We start from the raw sequence: 19,756 nt of genomic DNA on the forward strand, positions 1-19,756 counted from the left end.
TAGACAAGTTTACTGAGACTGAGTTTATTCATGTAAATTAATAATGTAATTAAAGTGTGATAAAAGGAAATTAAAGGGTTTTATAGAGCTACAGTCCAATAATATTGCATGTGACAGTTGTGAGTATTGGTAATTTTTGTTCTGTCTGAATGGAAAAATGCATGTGTAACTTTTGTTGTACCCCAAAAACTTTATTTAGGTTTTATTGGAAACTACTGGACACCATGAAAATTCTCAATGTAGCAATAGAACATTCCAGCTGTATATTTAATGTGTGTGATATACTGTGGTTATTTAATGTGAAGAATTTTAAAAGTAGTTACAAAGAAATCAGTTTTTGCTCACTCTTACTGAGCTTTGAATGCATATATATATTTATAAATGTACTTATGCTGTACATATCAAGTTTATATCTTGCCTTTTTTCCTTTAATGCTTTTTGACTGTTACCATGACACTAATATTATTTGCTTTAAAAACTTCCCATTTTTTAAAGGTAAAGTAGTTAAAGCCGTGTAAATTTGTTGATAATTCAATATGTGCCTTTTATTGGAGGAAACATATTTTCTGCAACCTTCTATCTTTTTTTTTAGAGAGGGAGAGGGGGAGAGAGAGAGATTTGTTGTTTGGCTTATTTATGTGTTCATTGGTTGCTTCCTGTAGGTGCCCTGAACTTGGGGTCCAACTGAGGTACCTTTCCAGGGTACAACCTTCTGTCTTATTGGTTGTTAGCAGTCTAATCAATGAAACTATCGTTCCAGCTGTGTCTTAAAAAATTATGTAGTTATCCAGATTTTTGTTTGTGGGAATAAAGCAGAGAGCTCATTAAAGACTTTAAGGCTGACATTTGTAGATAGGTACTTCAGTTTCATTTTCCCCAAGACAGCAAGAAATATTCTATAACAGAAAGATGACTATTTTTAGCTTTTCTTTCTGCTGGTGAGGTGGAATAGCGAATATTTTTAGAGCAGTTGAAAGTACAGCCACTTAGATTAGCTCAGTGTTTCTATCATCAGAATCTCAATAACCTTGTTTATTTTGTGTGTCTAGGTTTTACCGTCCAGTGTTTTGAATTTATGTACATTGCAACATGATTCCTCTCTCTGTTTTTAAGTCTAACTTATCTCTCTGTGGGATAATATGTAAAAAAGGGGGAAATTTCAAAAATCCCAACTTTCTCTGCATATTTTGTATATTTTGAGTTATAACTATGTCCTGAATATTGTGGGAAATGCTTTTCTTTCTTACAAATGAAACATTAGTAATTAATATTTATGAGGGTATGGTTGTTGAAAATCTACCACAAACACAAAAAGCCCTTAATATTCACAAGAGAACATTTGAAAGTGTGGCCTTTGTGTGTATTCTTAATTATGAGCCACCACTAGAACATTTCATCTTTTCTCTAAATTGGAACATAGAGAAAGTGAAAATCTGAGTGACTTCTGTTTTTACCCTCAGTGAGAGCTACTGACAAGTATAAAATTCAGGTCACATTGAGAGGCTGAGATATAGTCATCCTGCATCCTCAAAACAGCCAGTAAGCAAACTCCTATCTTAGCAAAATTTAAAATGACTCTACACTATAAATTTTGGAGATTTTCAAGATTGATTACAATAATTCAAAATGATATGGTAATAATTCACAAATCTGAGATCTTTTTGTATAATTTGATATTGCAGATAGAAAAACAATTAAAGCTCTCATATTTTAATGTTAAATAAAATCAAGCAATGACTTAACACACCATCCACACCGCAAGTCATTGCAGTCTGGCTTTTGCTCCTCCCATGCCACTAAAACATGTCCTGCTAAGATCACTGTGACTTGTCGGCTGTTAAATCCAGTTCTCAGTTCATATCTTAACTGACCTCTGAGCATTTAACACTGTCCACTCTGGCTTTTAAATAACTCTCTCCCCTTGGTACCAAGAGTGCCACTTACCTCTGCTTTTCTTTCTGAATTTTTAGCCAATTCTTCCTTGACTTGAGCCTTAAATATAAGTACCAATTCTCCATGGTTCTCTTGTTCAACCCTTCTGCCCTTTTTTTGCCTTTTTACGTTAGTCACTACTTTCTTAAACAACTTTATCGAAATATCCTTGACATACCATAAATTGTACATATTTAAAGTGTATAATTTAATACATGTTGACTGTGTGACATTATGACAATCACAATAATGAATATATTCATCACTACCCAAAGTTAGTAATCCCTCCCAGCTACCCCTTCCATTCCCATCCAAACCCTAGATTGGATGTACTTTCTGTCACTGTAGGTTACTTTGCATTTTCTAGAATTTTATGTAATGGAATCATGGAGTGTATAATACACTCTTTGGGGGTGGAGGGAGGTCTAGCTTTTACTTAAGGTTACATTCTAAGATGTATCTATGTTCAGTGTATCAGTAATTTATTTTTATTGCTAAGTAATACTTTATTTAGTGGGTATAACACCATTCATTCATTCATCTATTGATACACATGGGTTGTTTGTAGACTTGGCTGTTGAAAAGAAAACTGCTAGGAAAATTTTGACCTACACCTTTATATTATTATATGCTTACTGTTTTCCTTGGGTAAATTACTTAGGAATGGAGTGTGTCATATAATAGATGCAGGTTTAACTTTTTACGCAATTGCTAAACTATTTTTGACAGTGTTGGGCCACTTTACATTTTCACCACCAGTGTATGAGCCTTCCAGTTGCTCTTCATCCATGTCAATACTTAGTATTGTCAGTTTAAAAATTGTAGATACTCGGTTAAACATGTACTTCATTGTGGTTCTAATTTGCGTATCCCACAGACTAGGGATGTGGAACATCTTTTAATGTGCTTTTTTGCCATCCATATATTTATTTTTGCTGAGGTATCCATTCAGATCTTTTGCCCATTTTAAATTTTATTAAATCGTTAGCTTTCTTGTTGGTGACTTGTTAGGGTTTTTGATATGTTCTGACTGCAAGCCCTTTAATGGATATGTGATTCATAATTTTTTTCTCCCATTCTGTGGCTTTTTTTCCATTCCTTTAACCATGTCTTTTCAAGAGCATAAGTTCTTAATTTTTATGAAGTTCAGTTTATCAATTTGAAAAATGGATTGTGCTTTTGGTATCATAACTTAAATCTTTGCCTAACCCAAGGTCACAAAGATTTTCCTTCATGTGTTTGCCTAAAACTTTTGTAGTTTTAGATTTTACATTTAGGTCTATATTTTACTAATCTTTTTATTGTGGTAAAATACATGTAATAAAAAGGAAATTTGCTATTTTTAAGTGTACAATTCACTGTGCTAATTGCATTCACAGTGTTGTGCAACCATGACCACTGTTTCTGAAAAGTTTTATATCACCACAAACAATAACTTCATACCCACTGTGCAATAACACCTTATTCCTCCTTCCCCTCTCCAACCTGTAGTAACACCTAACCTACTTCGTGTCTCTATGAATTTGCCTTTTCTGGATATTTCATATAAGTGGAATCATATAATATTTGCCCTATTGTGTCTGTCTTATTTCACTTACTATAATTTTTTCAAGGTTTATCCATGTTTCAACACATATCAAAACTTTATTCCTGCCCTGGCTGGTGTGGCTCAATGGATTGAGTGCCTGCCTGCAAACCAAAGGGTTGCGGGTTTGACTCCCAGTCTAGGGCACATGCCTGGGTTATGGGCCAAGTCCCCAGTAGGGGGCGCATGAGAGGCAACTACACATTGATGTTTCCTTTCCCTCCCTTCCCCTCTCTAAAATAAATAAATAAAAAATTTTTAAAAAGTTAGTCTGAAAAAAATCTTTATGGCTGAGAAATATATTCCATTGAATGGATATACATTTTGTTTATCCATTCATCTGTTGATGGACACTTGGGTTTCTCCCACTTTTTGGGTAATACAAATAAAGCTGTTATGAGCATTGGCATGCAAGCATCTGTTTGAGCCCCTGCTTTTAATTCTGTGGGATAGTATATATATAGCAGTGGAATTGCTTGGTCTTATGATAATTCTGTGTTCACCTTTTTGAGGAACTGTCAAATTGTTTTCCACAACTTCTATACCATTTTAATATTCCCACCATCAAGGTATGAGGAGGAGTTACAGTTTCTCTATATGCTCACTAACACTTATTTTATTTTGTTCTTAATTATAGCCATTCTAGGCATTGTGAAGGGGTATTTGGTTTTGTGTATGTGATATGTGATTTTGATGTGCATTTTTTGTAATGACTAATGATGTTGAGTATCTTTTCATGTGCTTGTTGTCCTTTTTATATATATTCTTTAGAGAGATGTCTGTTCATCTTCTTTGACCATTTTTTAATTGGATTTTTTTGTTGTTTAGTTTTGGCATTCCTAGTTATTAAACCCTTATCATATATATGATTTAAAATATTTTTGGCTATTCTGTGAGCTGTCTTTGTACTCTCATTTTAGTGCTCTTTGATGCACAAATGTTTTAACGAAGGCTTGTTTATCTATTTTTTTCTTTTGCCTGTGCCTTTGGTGTCATATTAAAGAAATCCTTGCAAAATACAAAGTCATGAGGATTGTTTCCTTCTCAGATTGTTATATTTTGGCTCTTAAATCTAGCATTTGTTCCCTTTTGAGTTAATTTTTGTATGTGATGTAAGATAAAGGTCAAACTTCATTCTTTTGCCTGTGGATATACATTTTTTTCTAGCACCATTTGTAGAAGAGACTTCTTTCCCCACTGAATAGCATTATTAGCATGCCTGTCAAATCAATTGACCATAGATGTGAGGGTTTATTTTGGGGCCTGCACTTGTATTCTTTTGGTCTCTATGCCTATCCTTGTAATTTTTTGTTGAGAACTGGCTATTTTGAGTATTTTACTGTGCTAACTCTGGAAATCAGATTTTTCCTTCTCCTCAGGGATTGCTTTTGTTACTTGCTGAGGGCTGCAGCTGCCCATTTGCATAGTGACTGTTTCCACACTACTTTTCCAAAAAGTAGTAGTTTATTTCTTGTTGGGTGTAGTCTGTGAAGTTTCTCTTCCATTGTCTCTTTAGTCAGCCTGTGACCTGACAGATCTCTCCCAATGTTTGGATCCCCCCCAAAAGTGTGTGATTTCTTTTAAATCTTTTGATATATGCTATTGGGGAAGCTGCTGAAGCCTGCAGTTGTCTTGAAACAGAGGGAAATGTCTGCTCTGGTCTCTCCAGGAACTGCCAGACTAAACGAAATACAAATTGCACAGTTTTGGAGGACTAAGTCCTTACTGTCCACACTGGCATAGCCAGCCTCTCCAGGAACTCGGGCCACAGTCTTCACAGCCACCAGTGGGGCTAAGGAATGGCAGATAGTTCCTAGATCACTCACACAGCTCTCTTAAAAAATGTCATCAGGTACTCCCCAGGCTGCCGTATCTATCTGATCAGGTTCCAGGATTCTAAATTCATTGATTCTGATATGTTTTCCCAGCTTAATTGTTGTTTTGCAGGAGGGACTAATTCCTGGAGCTTCCCGCTCTATCCTTTTCTGTAATATCTATCACTTATACTCTATTTTGAGGCAAGCATTTTTTTTCTTGCATATAGATATCCAGCTTTTACAGCACCATTCATTGAAAAGACTATTTACCTGAAACTTACATAATGTTATAAATCAGTGTTACCTCAGTTAAAAAAAAAAAAGAAGAAGATGATAGTGGGGTTTTTTTTAAACTAAATTACCTTTGCACCGTTATCAAAGATCAGTTGTGCAAATGTAGGTACATTTCAGGGCTCTATTCTGCTCCATAGATCTATTTTCTATCTTGACAGGAACACCATACTGTCTTATTTATTACACCTTTATAATAAGTCTTGAAATTAGTTAGTGCTAGCCCTTCAGCTTCATTCTTTTTTGAAGTTGTTTTGGCTCTTCTGGGTGCTTTGCATTTCCACATGAATTTTAGAAACACCATGTCTATTTCTTTACTAGAAGAAAGCTAGGATTTTGATTTAAGTACATTGAATCTGTGGATCAGTTTGGAAAGAACTGATATCGGAACAACATTGAGTCTTCTGACTGGTGAACACTTGTATCTCCTCATTTGTATGGGTCCTTAATTTCAGTGAGTGGTTAGAATTTTTCTTTGCACACATCTTGCACCACTTTGTCAGATTTATCCCTACCTAAGTATTTCAATTAGAGGAATGCTATTCTAAATGTGTTGTTTAAATGTCAATTTCTGATGTCTGTATATCATCTTTACCTCACTAAATTAACTTTTTCTAATAGCTTTTTGTAGATTGTAACAGACATTCAACATCGATCATCATATTGTTTGTGGATAGACAGTTTTACTTATTCTCTATCCAGGTGATTTTAATTTTTTTCTTGCCATGTTACAGTGGTGAGAATTTCCAGCCCATTTTTAAATAGAAATGATGAGAGTGGCTATCATTGCATTGTTCCTAACTTTTTAGGGAAAGTTTTAGTCTTTCACTTTTAAATACAATGTTGGCTGTAAGTTTTTCATGTAAATTCTTTATTGAGTTGAGGAAGTTCACTTCTGTTTCTGGTTTGCTGAGAGTGTTTTTAAAATCAGGAATGGATATTGAATTATTGTCAAATGCATTTCTACGTCTGTTGAAATGACAATATGGAGTTTCTTTTTTAGTTTTATCCAGCGAGTTGAATGTTGAAGCAACATTTCTGAGATAAAGCTCCGTTGGTTATGATCTGTTATTTTTTTATATATATAGTTGGATTTGATTTGCTCAAGTTTTGTTAAGGATATTTATGTTTATGCTCATTTCCTTTTCTTATAATGTCTTTGTTTTACTTTGGTACTTGAGTAATAATGGCTTCATAGAATGAGTTGGGTATTCCCAGTTTTTAATTTTTTTTGGAAAGAGTTTATCTAGAATTTATACGACTTTCTTCCTAAATATTTGATACCATTCTTCAGTTTACATAGAATTGGTATTGTTTTTTTCTTAAATATTTGGTAGACTTAAGATACCTGGGCCTAGAGTTTCTTTCAGGAAAGATTTTTAACTACAAATTCAATTTCTTTGCTAGATAATAGGACTATTCAGGTTCTCTTTCTTCTTGAGTATACTCTGGTAATTTTCAAAAACTTTTTTTCTGAGTTGTAAGAAGTTTTGCCATATAAGTGTTCACCATATTCTCTTACATGCTTTTAATATCTATAGAATCTATAGCGATGTCTCCTCTTATTCTGGATATTGGTCATTTGTGTCTTTTCTTTTTCTTATTAGTCTTCCTAGATGTTTACCAATTTTATTGATCTTCAGCAAGAAACCAGCTTTTGGTGTTACTGACTTTTCTGTATTTTTTTGGTTGCAGACTATTCCATTATATGAATATTTATTCATCTTGTTCTATTGATTAATATTTGGCATAAGAATAATCTTAATGGGAACTGTATAACTAATTTATATAATAAAAATGACAAAACATTGAGGAAATGAATAAATGGATACAGGTATTGTACCTGAGGATGAGAAGATTAAAGATATAAAGATGTCAGCTCAAAATAATTCATAGGTATATTGTAATTTTACTCAAAATACCATTGAGCTTTAAAAATCATAGCAAAAGGATTCAGAAGTTCATTCAGGGGTGTCCAGCTAGTGGGCTTCATGCAGCCTAGGATGGCTGTCAGTGTGGCCCAACACAAAATTGTAATTTATTTAAGACATTATCAGATATTTTTGTGATTACGTGTCACAGTATATTTAATGTGTGGCCCAAGACAACTCTTCTTCCAGTGTGGCCAGAAGGTTGGACATGAATAAATATTTGAGTCTATGTTAAAGTTTTGAAACAAGAAGAACAGATGGAGAGAGAAACCTAGCTATAATATATTAAAACATAATGAAGCTATAACAATTAAAAAGTACAGTGCTAGCACCAGAATAAAAAAGATCACTGGGAAAATAGCCCAGAAATAGACCATGTTGAATGTAAGAATTTAATATATTATAAAGGAAGCATACATGTCCACAGGGAAGGGAAGGGTTATTTAACAAATAATGTGTTAGTATAACTGTATGCAATTTGTAGTAACAGAAGTTTAGATTTTAAGATATCACATACTAAAATAAGTTCCAGATGGATTAATAATTACAAAGAAACAACAGGCCAAAGAATTGAATTTTTTATTGATTGAACCTAAGAAAGGGAACAACTAGAATTTACAAAAACAGTTGGTAGATTAGACAACATAAAAATTTAACTTTTACATTATCCAAAATTGTAGCCAGAATGAATAAATATAGCAGGCTAGGAGAAATATTTTAAGCAAATTTCCAAGGGTCAGCGTTTTGTATATCAAACCCTATACAAATATAAAAACGGGTGTAGGACAAGATTAAAATTAAATAGGAAACTAAAAATGGGGAAATTCTTAATGCAAATTAAACTACTAAGGAGTAACCAGGACCCACCTATTAAATTAGCAACAACTCCAGTGCAGGCCAGAGGAGGGTACAATTAGTAGATGCATAAATTGCTACTCTTAAAATGTTACAAGTGTTACAACCATTTGCAAATCACTTCTGTGATGTGTCAAGATCCATAAAAATCTCTATACTTTTTGACCCAGAAATTCCACATCTGGGACTGATTCAGAGACAATAATAAGTAGCTCTCCCTTCCAAAAAACAAGCCAGTAAGTCCAAAGATGTTCACACATGAGAAGTTAGAAGCAACCTAAATGACTAATCAAGGGAGTATTTAAAATTTTCATATACTCTGTACATAGAATACAATGTAATAATTAAAATATAATAGAGATTATAATTAAAATATGATTGTAGCAAGGATAATTTTTATGAGCAAGCTTTCAAATTGTGTACATAATTTGATATAAAATGACTGGAAGGAAATATGTAAAAATGGTAACCAGTTATGATGAGGGGTAGTGGGTAGTTCTTTTCTTTTTTCTTTTTTCGTGATCCATTATAATACTAGTCTGCATTTATAGAAGTATAGCACCTGTTAGGGGAGCTAATAGATCTACATTATGAGAAGAACATGAGCTTTGAAGATGTGTAGATCTGAGTTCCAGTTGTGGTTCTACTTATATGAGCTTGATAGTTAAATTACTACTTGAACCCCAATTTCTAAATCTAAAAAAGGAGCAGATAACCTTTCTTCATGATTGTTGTATGGATTAACAATATTAAATGGTTGTTGTTAATTAAAAAAAAACACTGTTCTAATCACATCCTGGCTAGAATAATATATCAGTCAACTTGCAAGCAACCGTAAATCTCAGCGGCAAACAAGTAAGGTTTATTTCTTGCTTTTGTTATAGCTGTGGGACTTCTCCACGTTCTCTTCCCTCTAGAGTCAAAGCATACTGGCAAGAAAGATGGTAAAACCAAAGGATAGCTCTTGCAGAGTTCTGTTTGGAAGTAGTATGCTTCCACTCACATTTCACTGGGCAGGGCTAATGTCAGTGGCATTGGTGGTGGAATCCTCCTGTGGGGATGGGCCAGTGCAGAGGGGCTGCACATATTTGGAATAATATATGCTATGACAGAATGTGTCCAGTTCTGGCTGCCACTTCAGGGTGTGACAGCCTGGGATTTGTCTATAGAGAAAAAGACTATTAGGGTGGTGAGTAATTCTGAAATCTCACCTGAAACATAGTGGGAGGAGGCAATGGGGGGGGCACATTAATGCTGTCTAAAGTATTTGAAGAATGGCTGGATAATGTTGTATGACATGAATGGGTGGAAGTTACAGCATTGCATATTTTGATTCAATATAAGAGCTTAAGGAGGAAAGGGGACAGAAAATTGTTGGTTGTTTTAAATACCTTACTGTGTTTATATTCTTCAAAATAACCCAATTAGGGTTTGTGTGTATGTGTGTGTTAATATATTGAAGGAAACAAACTCAGAGTGGGAAACTACCTAAGGTCACATGGTAAATATGTGGCAAAACCAGTTTGGAATCTAGGCCTATGTGATCTTATCTGTTTCCACTAAACTTTGCTGCTCTCTATAGGGTGGCAAGCTTTCTTACAATTAAACTGTTCATCACCAGCCATCTTCTGCCTGATAAGGTAATGGCCACTCTTCCCCATCTCTAAAAGGATTCAAACAGAGTATGAATGGAAGGATTGAAATAAGGTTTAACTCTAGATCAAGGGTCTACAAACTTATTTGATCATATGGACCTCTCAGCAAAATGATTTAGCATATACTATATATGTTGTATATTAAACTGTCATATTAATGTTGAATGTTATAAACCACAAAAAAAGAAGTGTAAAGTTTTCATATAAAATTTTAGGTATTTTTGTTAACTAGACTTTAGACTTTATGTAAAATCTCAACTTTTAAAACTCCTGTTGTGTAAGTAGTTCTTTTTCCCTGCATCCCTGTCTCTGTGTGTACACAAGACACAGCATTGAGATGCATATCCCCAGCACTGGAAGTCACTGTTTTGGATGACTTCTAAGACTTCTATTTTAGTATGAAGATTCTGTGATTCTGTTTGGCTTGAATTTTTCTGAAAGGGATATTGATAGCTTAATTCACTTAAAGTGTTTAGGTAGTCTGTTATCTAAGACCCAAATTATAAATTCTTCACTTGGTGTTCATAGCAGAAATTAAGCCTAAAAACTACATAGTATAAAAAGACACTTTTCCAGAAAAATAGTAATAATTGTGAACATTATAATTTGTATATAAAAGAGGATGTATTATAAATAGGGGTTATTGTTGAGTAATAAACCTGATTCTACATATGGCACGAGAAACTGCCTCATTATTTTAGTCATATCTTCTCTACGTGAATCTGCATGTACATGTTGAAAACTTACTGTACACATATATTAGAAAATAAATCTGAAATTTTGCCTAGTGAGTAATATGAATGTTTGTACTTGGAAGTTATTTTAGCACTGTTGTAGAATGGAGCCAGAAAGCTAAATTAGGCTAACCCTACCGGATTAAATTTAATGTTTATAGAGACTAATCTCTAAGAAGCAAAGGAGTTACTTGCATTATACCTGACACAGGAAACTGTCTGGTCCTTGTTTATCGGCCATTTACCAGGTTGATACTTCACAATGAAGATAACTTTCTGGTTAGTAACTATTTCTTGGGGATAGATTATTTAAGAGAAAAACTTTGCTGTATCACAGAAAGCAAAAACACAAACCTATCCTTTAACAGATACTCCTGCTGTATATTGAGATGAAGAGCAGCAATGCTTTTTCCCATTTTTTCCCTCATAGGCAAACGTTTGTATAAATTGTTCATTGTGACATACTGCAGTTTGGTGGTGGTTGTAGACGAAGTGTTGCTTGCAAGTAGGATCAAACCCAGTTTTTAAGGAAGAGTTGGCCAAATTCAGCTACTTTTTCTTCACAGGTTTACGTGGCCCACGGGTCAGGAGTTCCTTTGATAATAACTTTTAGGGATCTTTTAGTTCGAGAAAGTTACCCTGGAAAAGTACAGTTTAAGTAGTTTAATCTGCTATTTCTTAATTTTCATATTATTTTTTTCAGTCAACAGTCATTCAGTGCTTTGTGCCAAGCACTGAGAAAATATTAGTGACCATGAGGGATATTGACCACTGATTTTTTTTGTATATATGATGTATATTAAAAGCTAATAGAACTGTTGTTGCTCACAGCAGCATGCAGTATGAATCCCTGCTCTGCACTGACCTGTGGTTGCTCGCCTGTTTTCTTGCTCTTTTCTCTCTCTCCATCTCCCTTTCCCTCTTCCCTTTTCTTTAGTACCTTCCTCTATTCTTGTAACTCTTTTCATCTTTGAGATAGTGAGTGACCACAAGCAGATTCTGAAGTCAAGTCATCTAAGCATAGGAGAAACTGTATGTGATATTTATTGGATAAAACTTCAGTGATATAGTTAGGAGATGACGAAATTCTTAATTTGCCTAAAAGACTAAATGTCATCTTACCTGAGCAGATCTCCAGGTGAGTATGTTTGTTACATAGCTCAGAAACCATGTACTTTATCTTTAAATGGGTTTATGTTCTACTTTAAGTAAAATTAATATCAGCATGTTTTATTTACAAGTGTGCTTTTTAGATGCCAACTCCATACAGTTAAATTATTTTTATTAGTATTTCTTTGATTATGTATTTTCTGAATCTGAATCCTGATGTATTTTCTAGAATTAGCCATTTTTGTCCCTTTTCCTACCACTGGCACATTTCTTATTCTTTAGTGCTTTAATTGTTATCTAAACTCTAGAATATATCTCAGTTAACGAAAGGCATGTGATTGATTATTTTTATTGTGTTCTTTATTGATGAATTTGAAGGTAATTAAAAGTATAATTCTTCTTTTTCTTTAGCATCAGACAACAGTCAGCGCTTTCGAGAAACCTGTTTTGCTTTTGCGCTGACACCACAACAAGTGCAGCAGATCAGTACTTCGATGTAAGTTCTCTTCAAGTGTAACTTGCAGTTTGGCCTTTAAATCCAGTCTTGTCTGTAAGTGATTTTTTAAAATAGCGTTTTGGGCATTAGTGCCATGAAAATAATGGTATTGAAAATCCTATTACAATGTTAGTTACCCTAAAAACAGTTGTATTTCTGATCATTTGAAAATCTACCTGGAGTAACAGTGTCTTTGAATCAGCTTTCATGTGCATATTTTAAAAGTAATTTTAGCTCTTATTCTGTCCTTTCTAGGGATATTTCTGGGACCAAATGTGACTTCACAGTGCAGGTCCAGTTAAGGTACAGTGTTCACTACAGTATATATCCAAAGTTTAAAAGTTAATATTCCTGAAAGATTTTTAAAAATTCACCTAATTTTCTTTTCTTTTTTTTAAAAAAGATTTTATTTATTAACTTTTAGAGAGAGGGGAAGGGAGGGAGAAAGGGAAAGAAACATCAGTATGTGAGAGAAACATGGATCAATTGCCTCTCCAACACCCCCAGCTGGGGACCTGGCCTGCAGACCAGTCATTGTGCCCTGACTGGGAATCAACAACACCCCCCCCCCCCCCCCCCCCCCCCCCCCCCCCCGCCGCAACCCTTTGGTTCACAGGCAGGCACTCAACTCACTGAGCCACACCAGCCAGGGTGGGTTTCTAAAATAGTATTCTAAATACGTGTGGGTATAAGTAATGTTATTATTCAACATCTTAGGTTCTCGGGGAGTAATGGAGTGCCGTGATTAGTGGATAGAATTAGGTCCAGTGGATGGACTTAGAACATTTTGCTAAAGACAAAAAGCAAACAAACAAAAAATTCCACAGGCAAATAAAGTTGGGAGATACTGTGTATTATATCTCCCTCTTAAAATGTTACAATGGATGTTAGCCTAGCTCTGCAAAGTTCTATATTAAGGAAACTTAATTTCATTTTTTGATTTAGAATTACTTAAATTTTTTCAACTATAAAACCCTCCCCATTCACCCCCTCAGAACATGCTGAAATGATTGGAAACATTATGTAGACAACTGCAAGTGGACAGTCATGATCACTGAAACTACATTGACAGAATTATTTACTTTAAACCTGTTTAAATATGCTTATTCATCATATGAAATGTCCAGTCTGATAGTTTTTTAAATTAAGTTTGGCCATCTTTTAGATCAGCTATTGAGCAAAAATATTAATGAAGTCACCTTTTAATAAAGGAAATTAAACTTGTTCTTTATTGTTTAGGTTTTGCTTATCAGAAACCAGTTGTCCACAAGAAGATCACTTCCCACCCAATCTTTGTGTGAAAGTGAATACAAAACCTTGCAGCCTTCCCGTAAGTCCTGAAAGCTATTTTTTCTGAATGTATTGCCAACACAGGTATTAAACAAGTCATCACAGCTGTTGTTAATCATAGTTTTTTTAATTGAGAAAACATCTCTATTTTGGATATGTATTCACTGAGTGAAATACTTGTACCAACTATGTACAGTTAACAGCTGTGACATTAGCGGTGGAGACAAAATCTAGGACTTGGAGTTGGGTACTTTAATGTTGTACTGGATTTGGGGGAGAAGAAATTGTTTCAGTAAAACCTCAACCGTATTCATGTACATCTGGAAGCCCATGGTAGAATGGAGGAATGCTGCGGGCGAGAGGAGGGGCTGTTATCTGTCATCTTTCCAGTATTCCTTTTACATATACCTGTTCGGGATTTTTATGAATTCATCCTGATTCTTTAGAGATTTCGAAGAACTGTCACAGTTCACTTCTTAGCCTTTTGGCTAATATCAAGTGTAGGTCTGTCACCAATATTTTGTCAGTCTTAATATAATGAGACTATGGGGTTGTTTAGAGAAACACAGGAAATTATTGTAAATGTTTGCTTCTCTAATTTTTAATGGAAATAGTCATATATTCTAGTGCCTAGTTTGTAGGGTTTTTTTAAAAATGGAAGTTGAAATGATTATAGAGATAATGAAGTCACTTCCTTGTACTTTATCCTTAGGGTTATCTTCCACCTACTAAAAATGGTGTGGAACCAAAGCGACCCAGCCGACCAATTAATATCACCTCACTTGTCCGATTGTCCACAACAGTACCAAACACCATTGTTGTTTCTTGGACTGCAGAAATTGGAAGAGTAAGTAATTTTTTTTTATATACCAAGTTTTAGTATTTTAATGTGTTAATCTCCATGGCTACCTGAGCTTATATGTAAATCACGTTGTAAAATGAGTTGCAAAGGGATTTATTTTTGTCTCATAATGAATTTTCAATGTGTTCCCATTTTAAAAATAGAATTGTGAAGTTCCAGTGTTTTATAATCTGATCTTTAACTCATCAGTTTATCATGAGTGTCTTCCTATGTCATTACATATTCATCTACATGATTTTAAATGGCTACATTATATTCCAATATGAGTGTGCTGTAATTTAGTCTAATTCCTATTGTTCAGTACTTAATTGATTTATTTATTGATTGATTCATTACTATTTCAGAGAGCATTTCGAAGACCATACTAGTAGCTATAGTTTTCATAGGAGAGCGAATATTAAGAAAATAGAATATTAAGAAATGTGTACATTGGTGGATTACCTTACGAAAAGATGTATTAGACAGATTTGTTCTCTGACTTTCAGTGTTTATTCAGGTGCCTGTTGACTCGTATCCTGTCAGAAATGCATTTTTAAAAAAATCTTTACCAATTTTAGTAGGTAAATAATAGCACCACATTGCTCTAATTAGTACTCCTTTTACTATTACTGACATTTAACATTTTATGCTTGTGATTATTTACATTTAAAAATCATATCTATATTGTTTTTCTTGTTCTTACTAATTTATGAGTTAATATATTAAGACTTAACCTTTCTTCCCATGGTGCAAATATTTGTTTCTAGTTTATTTGCCTTTTATTTTTATTTATGTGATTATTTAATGTGTAGAAGATTTAAATTATGGAGCCAGTTTATTTTCCCTTTATAGTCATTGCCCCTAGCCCCCATCAATGCGTAGTCTACTGGCCCTTCCCAAGATTACATTAATATTATTTGTTTATATTTTCTTCTAGACTTTAGAGGTTTCTTGTTTTACCTTTAAATATGCAGTCCATCATAAATTTATGTGTGGTGTGAAGTAAAAATTCAGTTTCATTTTTTGGTCATTCAGTTGTTCTAATACCATTAAATAAATGCCAATTCAGGAGCCACCATTATTATATATTTGATTTTTATTTATCCTGGGTGTGTTTCTGAACTTTTACTAGCATTCTTTTTCTGGAACAATGGCAGAATGTTTTTAATTATTTCAGTTTTGTGATATGAGCCCATATCTATTCACTAATTCAATTGAAATTTCTTGAATGCTTACTGTACGCAATGACCTATAATGTAGTATCATAGCAGGAAAAAAAATTACCGTGCTTTTGGAGCCTGAGATCCAGGGGTCAGGTGGTCACACACAAAAATGTGAACTTATTTATCATAAATACTATAAAGGAGAGGTGTGTGGTAATTTTAGACTGTATTAAAGGATATTGTGAACTAGAGGGAGGTGAGGCAGGGCTTCCCTGATAAAGTAGTTAACTGAGCCAAGAGCTGAGAGAAGGGCAGAAGGAATCAGGCCAGAGGTGCAGAGGAAACAACCTGCACAACAGCCCTGTGGGAGGGATGAACGCAGCTGTTCTCAAGGAATCGAAAGGGAGCCACTGTGACTAGAGTGCGGGGAAAGGTGAAGAGCAACGTACAACATGAGGCTGGAGAGGTAAGAAAGGTCCAACCGTGGAAGGTGGGCATGAGAAGCCATGGGGAGCGTTTCAAAAAGGAAGGAGGTGGTAAGCAATATTGAACAGATGTTGAGAAGTCAAGTATGGTGAAGCCTAAAAAATAATACCCTTTGGATCAGAAACACGAAAGTGGCTTTATTTAGCATGGGCTCTTTTTGGTGGATGGTGGATTTGGAGGAGAAGCCAGATGGTGACCAGGTGGAGGTGAGGCAGTAGAGATAGTGAATTGTAGAAGTGTGGCTGGAGAGAAGTGTGAGAGTTATTCTTTATTTTAATGAGTGAGTCTTTAACGTGTATGAAAGATGATGGCAGATATCCTCTTGAGAGGAAGAGATCAAGAGAAAGAAAGGATAATCAATAGTGAACTGTGTCGTAATGCAGGATAGCTGGGAGGGACCTCTTTATTTTAATGGAAGAATAAAAGGACTGGATACTTATATATGATTGATACTGGAGAGATGAGCAAGTTCTGATCAGATGACTTAGGTTTGTGAGGTAAGTCTGCCGAGAGTGAAAGAATAAACACGGGCTTGAAGGAGAGAAGACAGGTTGGAAAAGTAATCACAGAAAGGCTTGTACCCCTGCATTACTCCCCCAAATCTTATTTATTATTAACTTACTTAAAAGCCAGTTATTTCATATATTAGTTCCAATAACTTTTTAGTTGATTTCTTGTTACTTCTTGGTAGGTAGTTTTGATTTTGAGATGTATCATTATACAAATAATCCTAATACTTGGGCCATACTTTCTTGTTCTGGTTCTGTTGTGCTGGCTAGAACCTTCAACACAATGTTAAATAATGTGCTAGTGGGTGTTTCTTCACTTGTTCCTTATGTTAATGAGGATACTACTAGTGTCACAACATTAAGGATTATAATAATTATTAATTTCTGGTAGAGCTTATTACATCAGTGATATGTTCCTATATTTCTCTGTTAGTAGATACCCTTGTGAGAAACAGATTTTGAATTGTATCATTTTTTTTTGACATCTGCCAATGTCACATTTGTTTCCTTTGCCTAATTAATGTTGTTAGATTTTCTGAATCTTTTTTAATGTTACCCTTCTAGTATACCTTGGGTTTCCCCTTTTTGACCCCTTTTTTGAAGGGGGTGTTGGAATGTTTGGGTTTTTTTTCTTTCTGTGTGAAAAGTATAGCCTGCCAAGGAAGTGTGGTAAACACAGGGGTTCACAGTGAACTGAGGACAAGGCTGAAACTGTGGGAGAGGAGGGAATGTGGTTGCTGATACACATGCAGCACTGGGGCAGGGGGGATACTCTTCCCATGGGAAGCCTTCCATCCCTCAGAAAAAAGACAGAATCTTAGTGGTATGAAGGTCTTCCAGGCAAGGTAAGATCTTTGTGTAGACTCCCCATCTACATGTTAGAGACCTTTTTTTGAGGTAAGACATTGAAAGAAAATTACTCTTTTTTCAAAGCCCAAAAGACAATTTATTAGTTATTTCTCAATCACTAGTTTTCATTCAACTTGTAAAGATACTCTATTGTAATGTCTTTTCCTACCTCAGGTAGTCACTGCATTTAGCGTTTCTTAACTGTTTATTGTACAGAAACTATTTACACATACTGGTATAAAAAGCACTTAATAAGTAGATTATATCTTAATTATGGAGAAAATTGCCTATGAACTTTGAGAGACAGTTTTGAAGACTTTCAAAGAAAGCATTTGACAAAAACATCTGTGTAATGCAATATATATCAATAGTTGGAGTTAGGTAGTACTTTGAAGAGTTACTGAGAACAATATAACAACTACCTAAAAGAGATACTTACCACTATTAACTTTTAGGGGTTTTGCTACTGAGTCTCTTTCATGTGATGTAAGATTTAGATCCATATTATCAGTACAAGTGGCATTTGTTAATACCAGATGTTCTTTTTGCTGTTGGTGCTGCTTTTGCTTTTTTTTCTTCTTCTTCTTGTTTGGTTACATGTTTCAACTAGAGTGAGCACGCCTTTTCACTGAACTTGTAGTTATGGTTCTACTTGATCTTTCTTTAAAATTTTGTTTAAAGCCTTAGGGTAATTTCTAGTTCCGAACATTCAAGCTGTCAGTACATAATTTCACAGTTTTAATTAGCATTTCTCTAGTTTCTGTCATACTGGAAACATTAATTAAATAAATAATAAAGGTGAATAAAATTTTCTGCCTAAAAGAAACCTTTTAGTTTCATATTAGATTGATATGTTGTATGCTCTAAAATTTAGGCAAATATTAAGGTTACTTTTTCCTCATTAATTGTTAAATTTATAAATGAAAGTAAATTAGCTTTGGCACTTCATTTTTTAAAACTTGTGAACATGAACTCTAAATAAAAAGTTGACCTTTCAGAGGGTATTGTAGGATATTTTCTCTTGTCAGAAGAGGGGAAAGCATTTTTAAAACTGTGAAAGGAACTGAAAGTTGAAACGGACCTTGGACTAGGTTAAGAGAGTCAAAGCAATCAGGGCGTGTGGAGGCAAGAACTGTGGAGAGCTACACTGACCGTGGCTGTTAAGTCCATTCTCCTGGCATCTCTCCTCTTGGTTTCTAGTGCCAGCTTTATCACCAAGCAGATACATGAGCATGAACAAATTACTTTTGGTGCCTCAGTTTCATCAACCCTTCACTTAGAAAAATGCTTATCCTACTGCTTTCTTGTAGGCCTTCTGTGAGGTTTAAACGAAGTAGATAGTCAGATAGTCTTACATTGAGTGCTTCAAAACTGTATGTAAGTATAAGGTAGAAGATGGCAGTAACTATTTTGTCTTCTGCTTCTTTCCAAATCTCTTAGTCTTCCTCTTGATTCCCATACCAAGTGGGAAGTGGGCCTTCTCATTTAGATCTCTCTTACCTTTCATAAGCCTCAGCCCTTTTTTCTTCCTCTTATTCAGTCACATACCCTTCACTCTGCCTTGACCTGTTGATTGTTTCCTTTGTCCTCCTTTCCTTCCTCAATCTCTGGTAGTCCCTCTGCTGGTAATGGGATTCATCTATTCATTTGCCAACCTAGCAGCTTCTCATTGAGAATCTTTAATATCCCCTCTGCTTGTTGTGACAATGGCCCAAGCAGGGTCTTTTCAAGAACTAGTTAAAGGCATAGAGATTAAATAAGTACAGGTTAGGAAGCCAATCTAACTTGTAATTTTTAAAATAACTACTACTTTATATATATATATATATATATATATATATATATCTCCACCCTCCTAATTACAGTTCATGATGACTTTGGCATCTTACTGGCATTGGTTTATATTTAGTTGTAATTGTGTTCTTTTATATAAGTGCTTTAAATTGATTAGCTTTGAGCATAGGTAGTTAGGTAATATAGAAGCCTGAGAGACCTGGCTTTATCACTTAAAAGCTGCAAAATTAGGGCAAGTTCTTTTACTTCTCTACATTCTATGCTTTGCTTTCCTCATCCACCAAAGTAGGTTTCTGACCACCTCAGCAGCTTTTTGGTTAGGATTAAATGAATTACTGTTCGTGAAAACACCTAAGATAGTGTTTGGCATACAGTTGGTGGTTTAACAAGTATTAGTTTTCTTTCCCTATTGCTGTGG

At 34.7% G+C, this 19,756-nt stretch overlaps 1 protein-coding gene across 1 annotated transcript in view; it reads left to right on the plus strand.

The window, feature by feature from the left end:
* Nucleotides 1–19,756, plus strand: part of PIAS1 (protein inhibitor of activated STAT 1) — a 107,012-nt gene that overhangs the window by 55,750 nt on the left and 31,506 nt on the right. The window contains exons 3-6 of the mRNA XM_024568228.3: nt 12,322–12,406; nt 12,662–12,709; nt 13,646–13,736; nt 14,409–14,543. Coding sequence (XP_024423996.1) covers nt 12,322–12,406; nt 12,662–12,709; nt 13,646–13,736; nt 14,409–14,543 — 359 coding nt within the window. The remainder of the gene's footprint in view (nt 1–12,321; nt 12,407–12,661; nt 12,710–13,645; nt 13,737–14,408; nt 14,544–19,756) is intronic.

The sequence above is a fragment of the Desmodus rotundus genome, chromosome 7 (genome assembly GCF_022682495.2).
Source record: "Desmodus rotundus isolate HL8 chromosome 7, HLdesRot8A.1, whole genome shotgun sequence".
NCBI classification, from domain to species: Eukaryota; Metazoa; Chordata; class Mammalia; order Chiroptera; family Phyllostomidae; genus Desmodus; species Desmodus rotundus.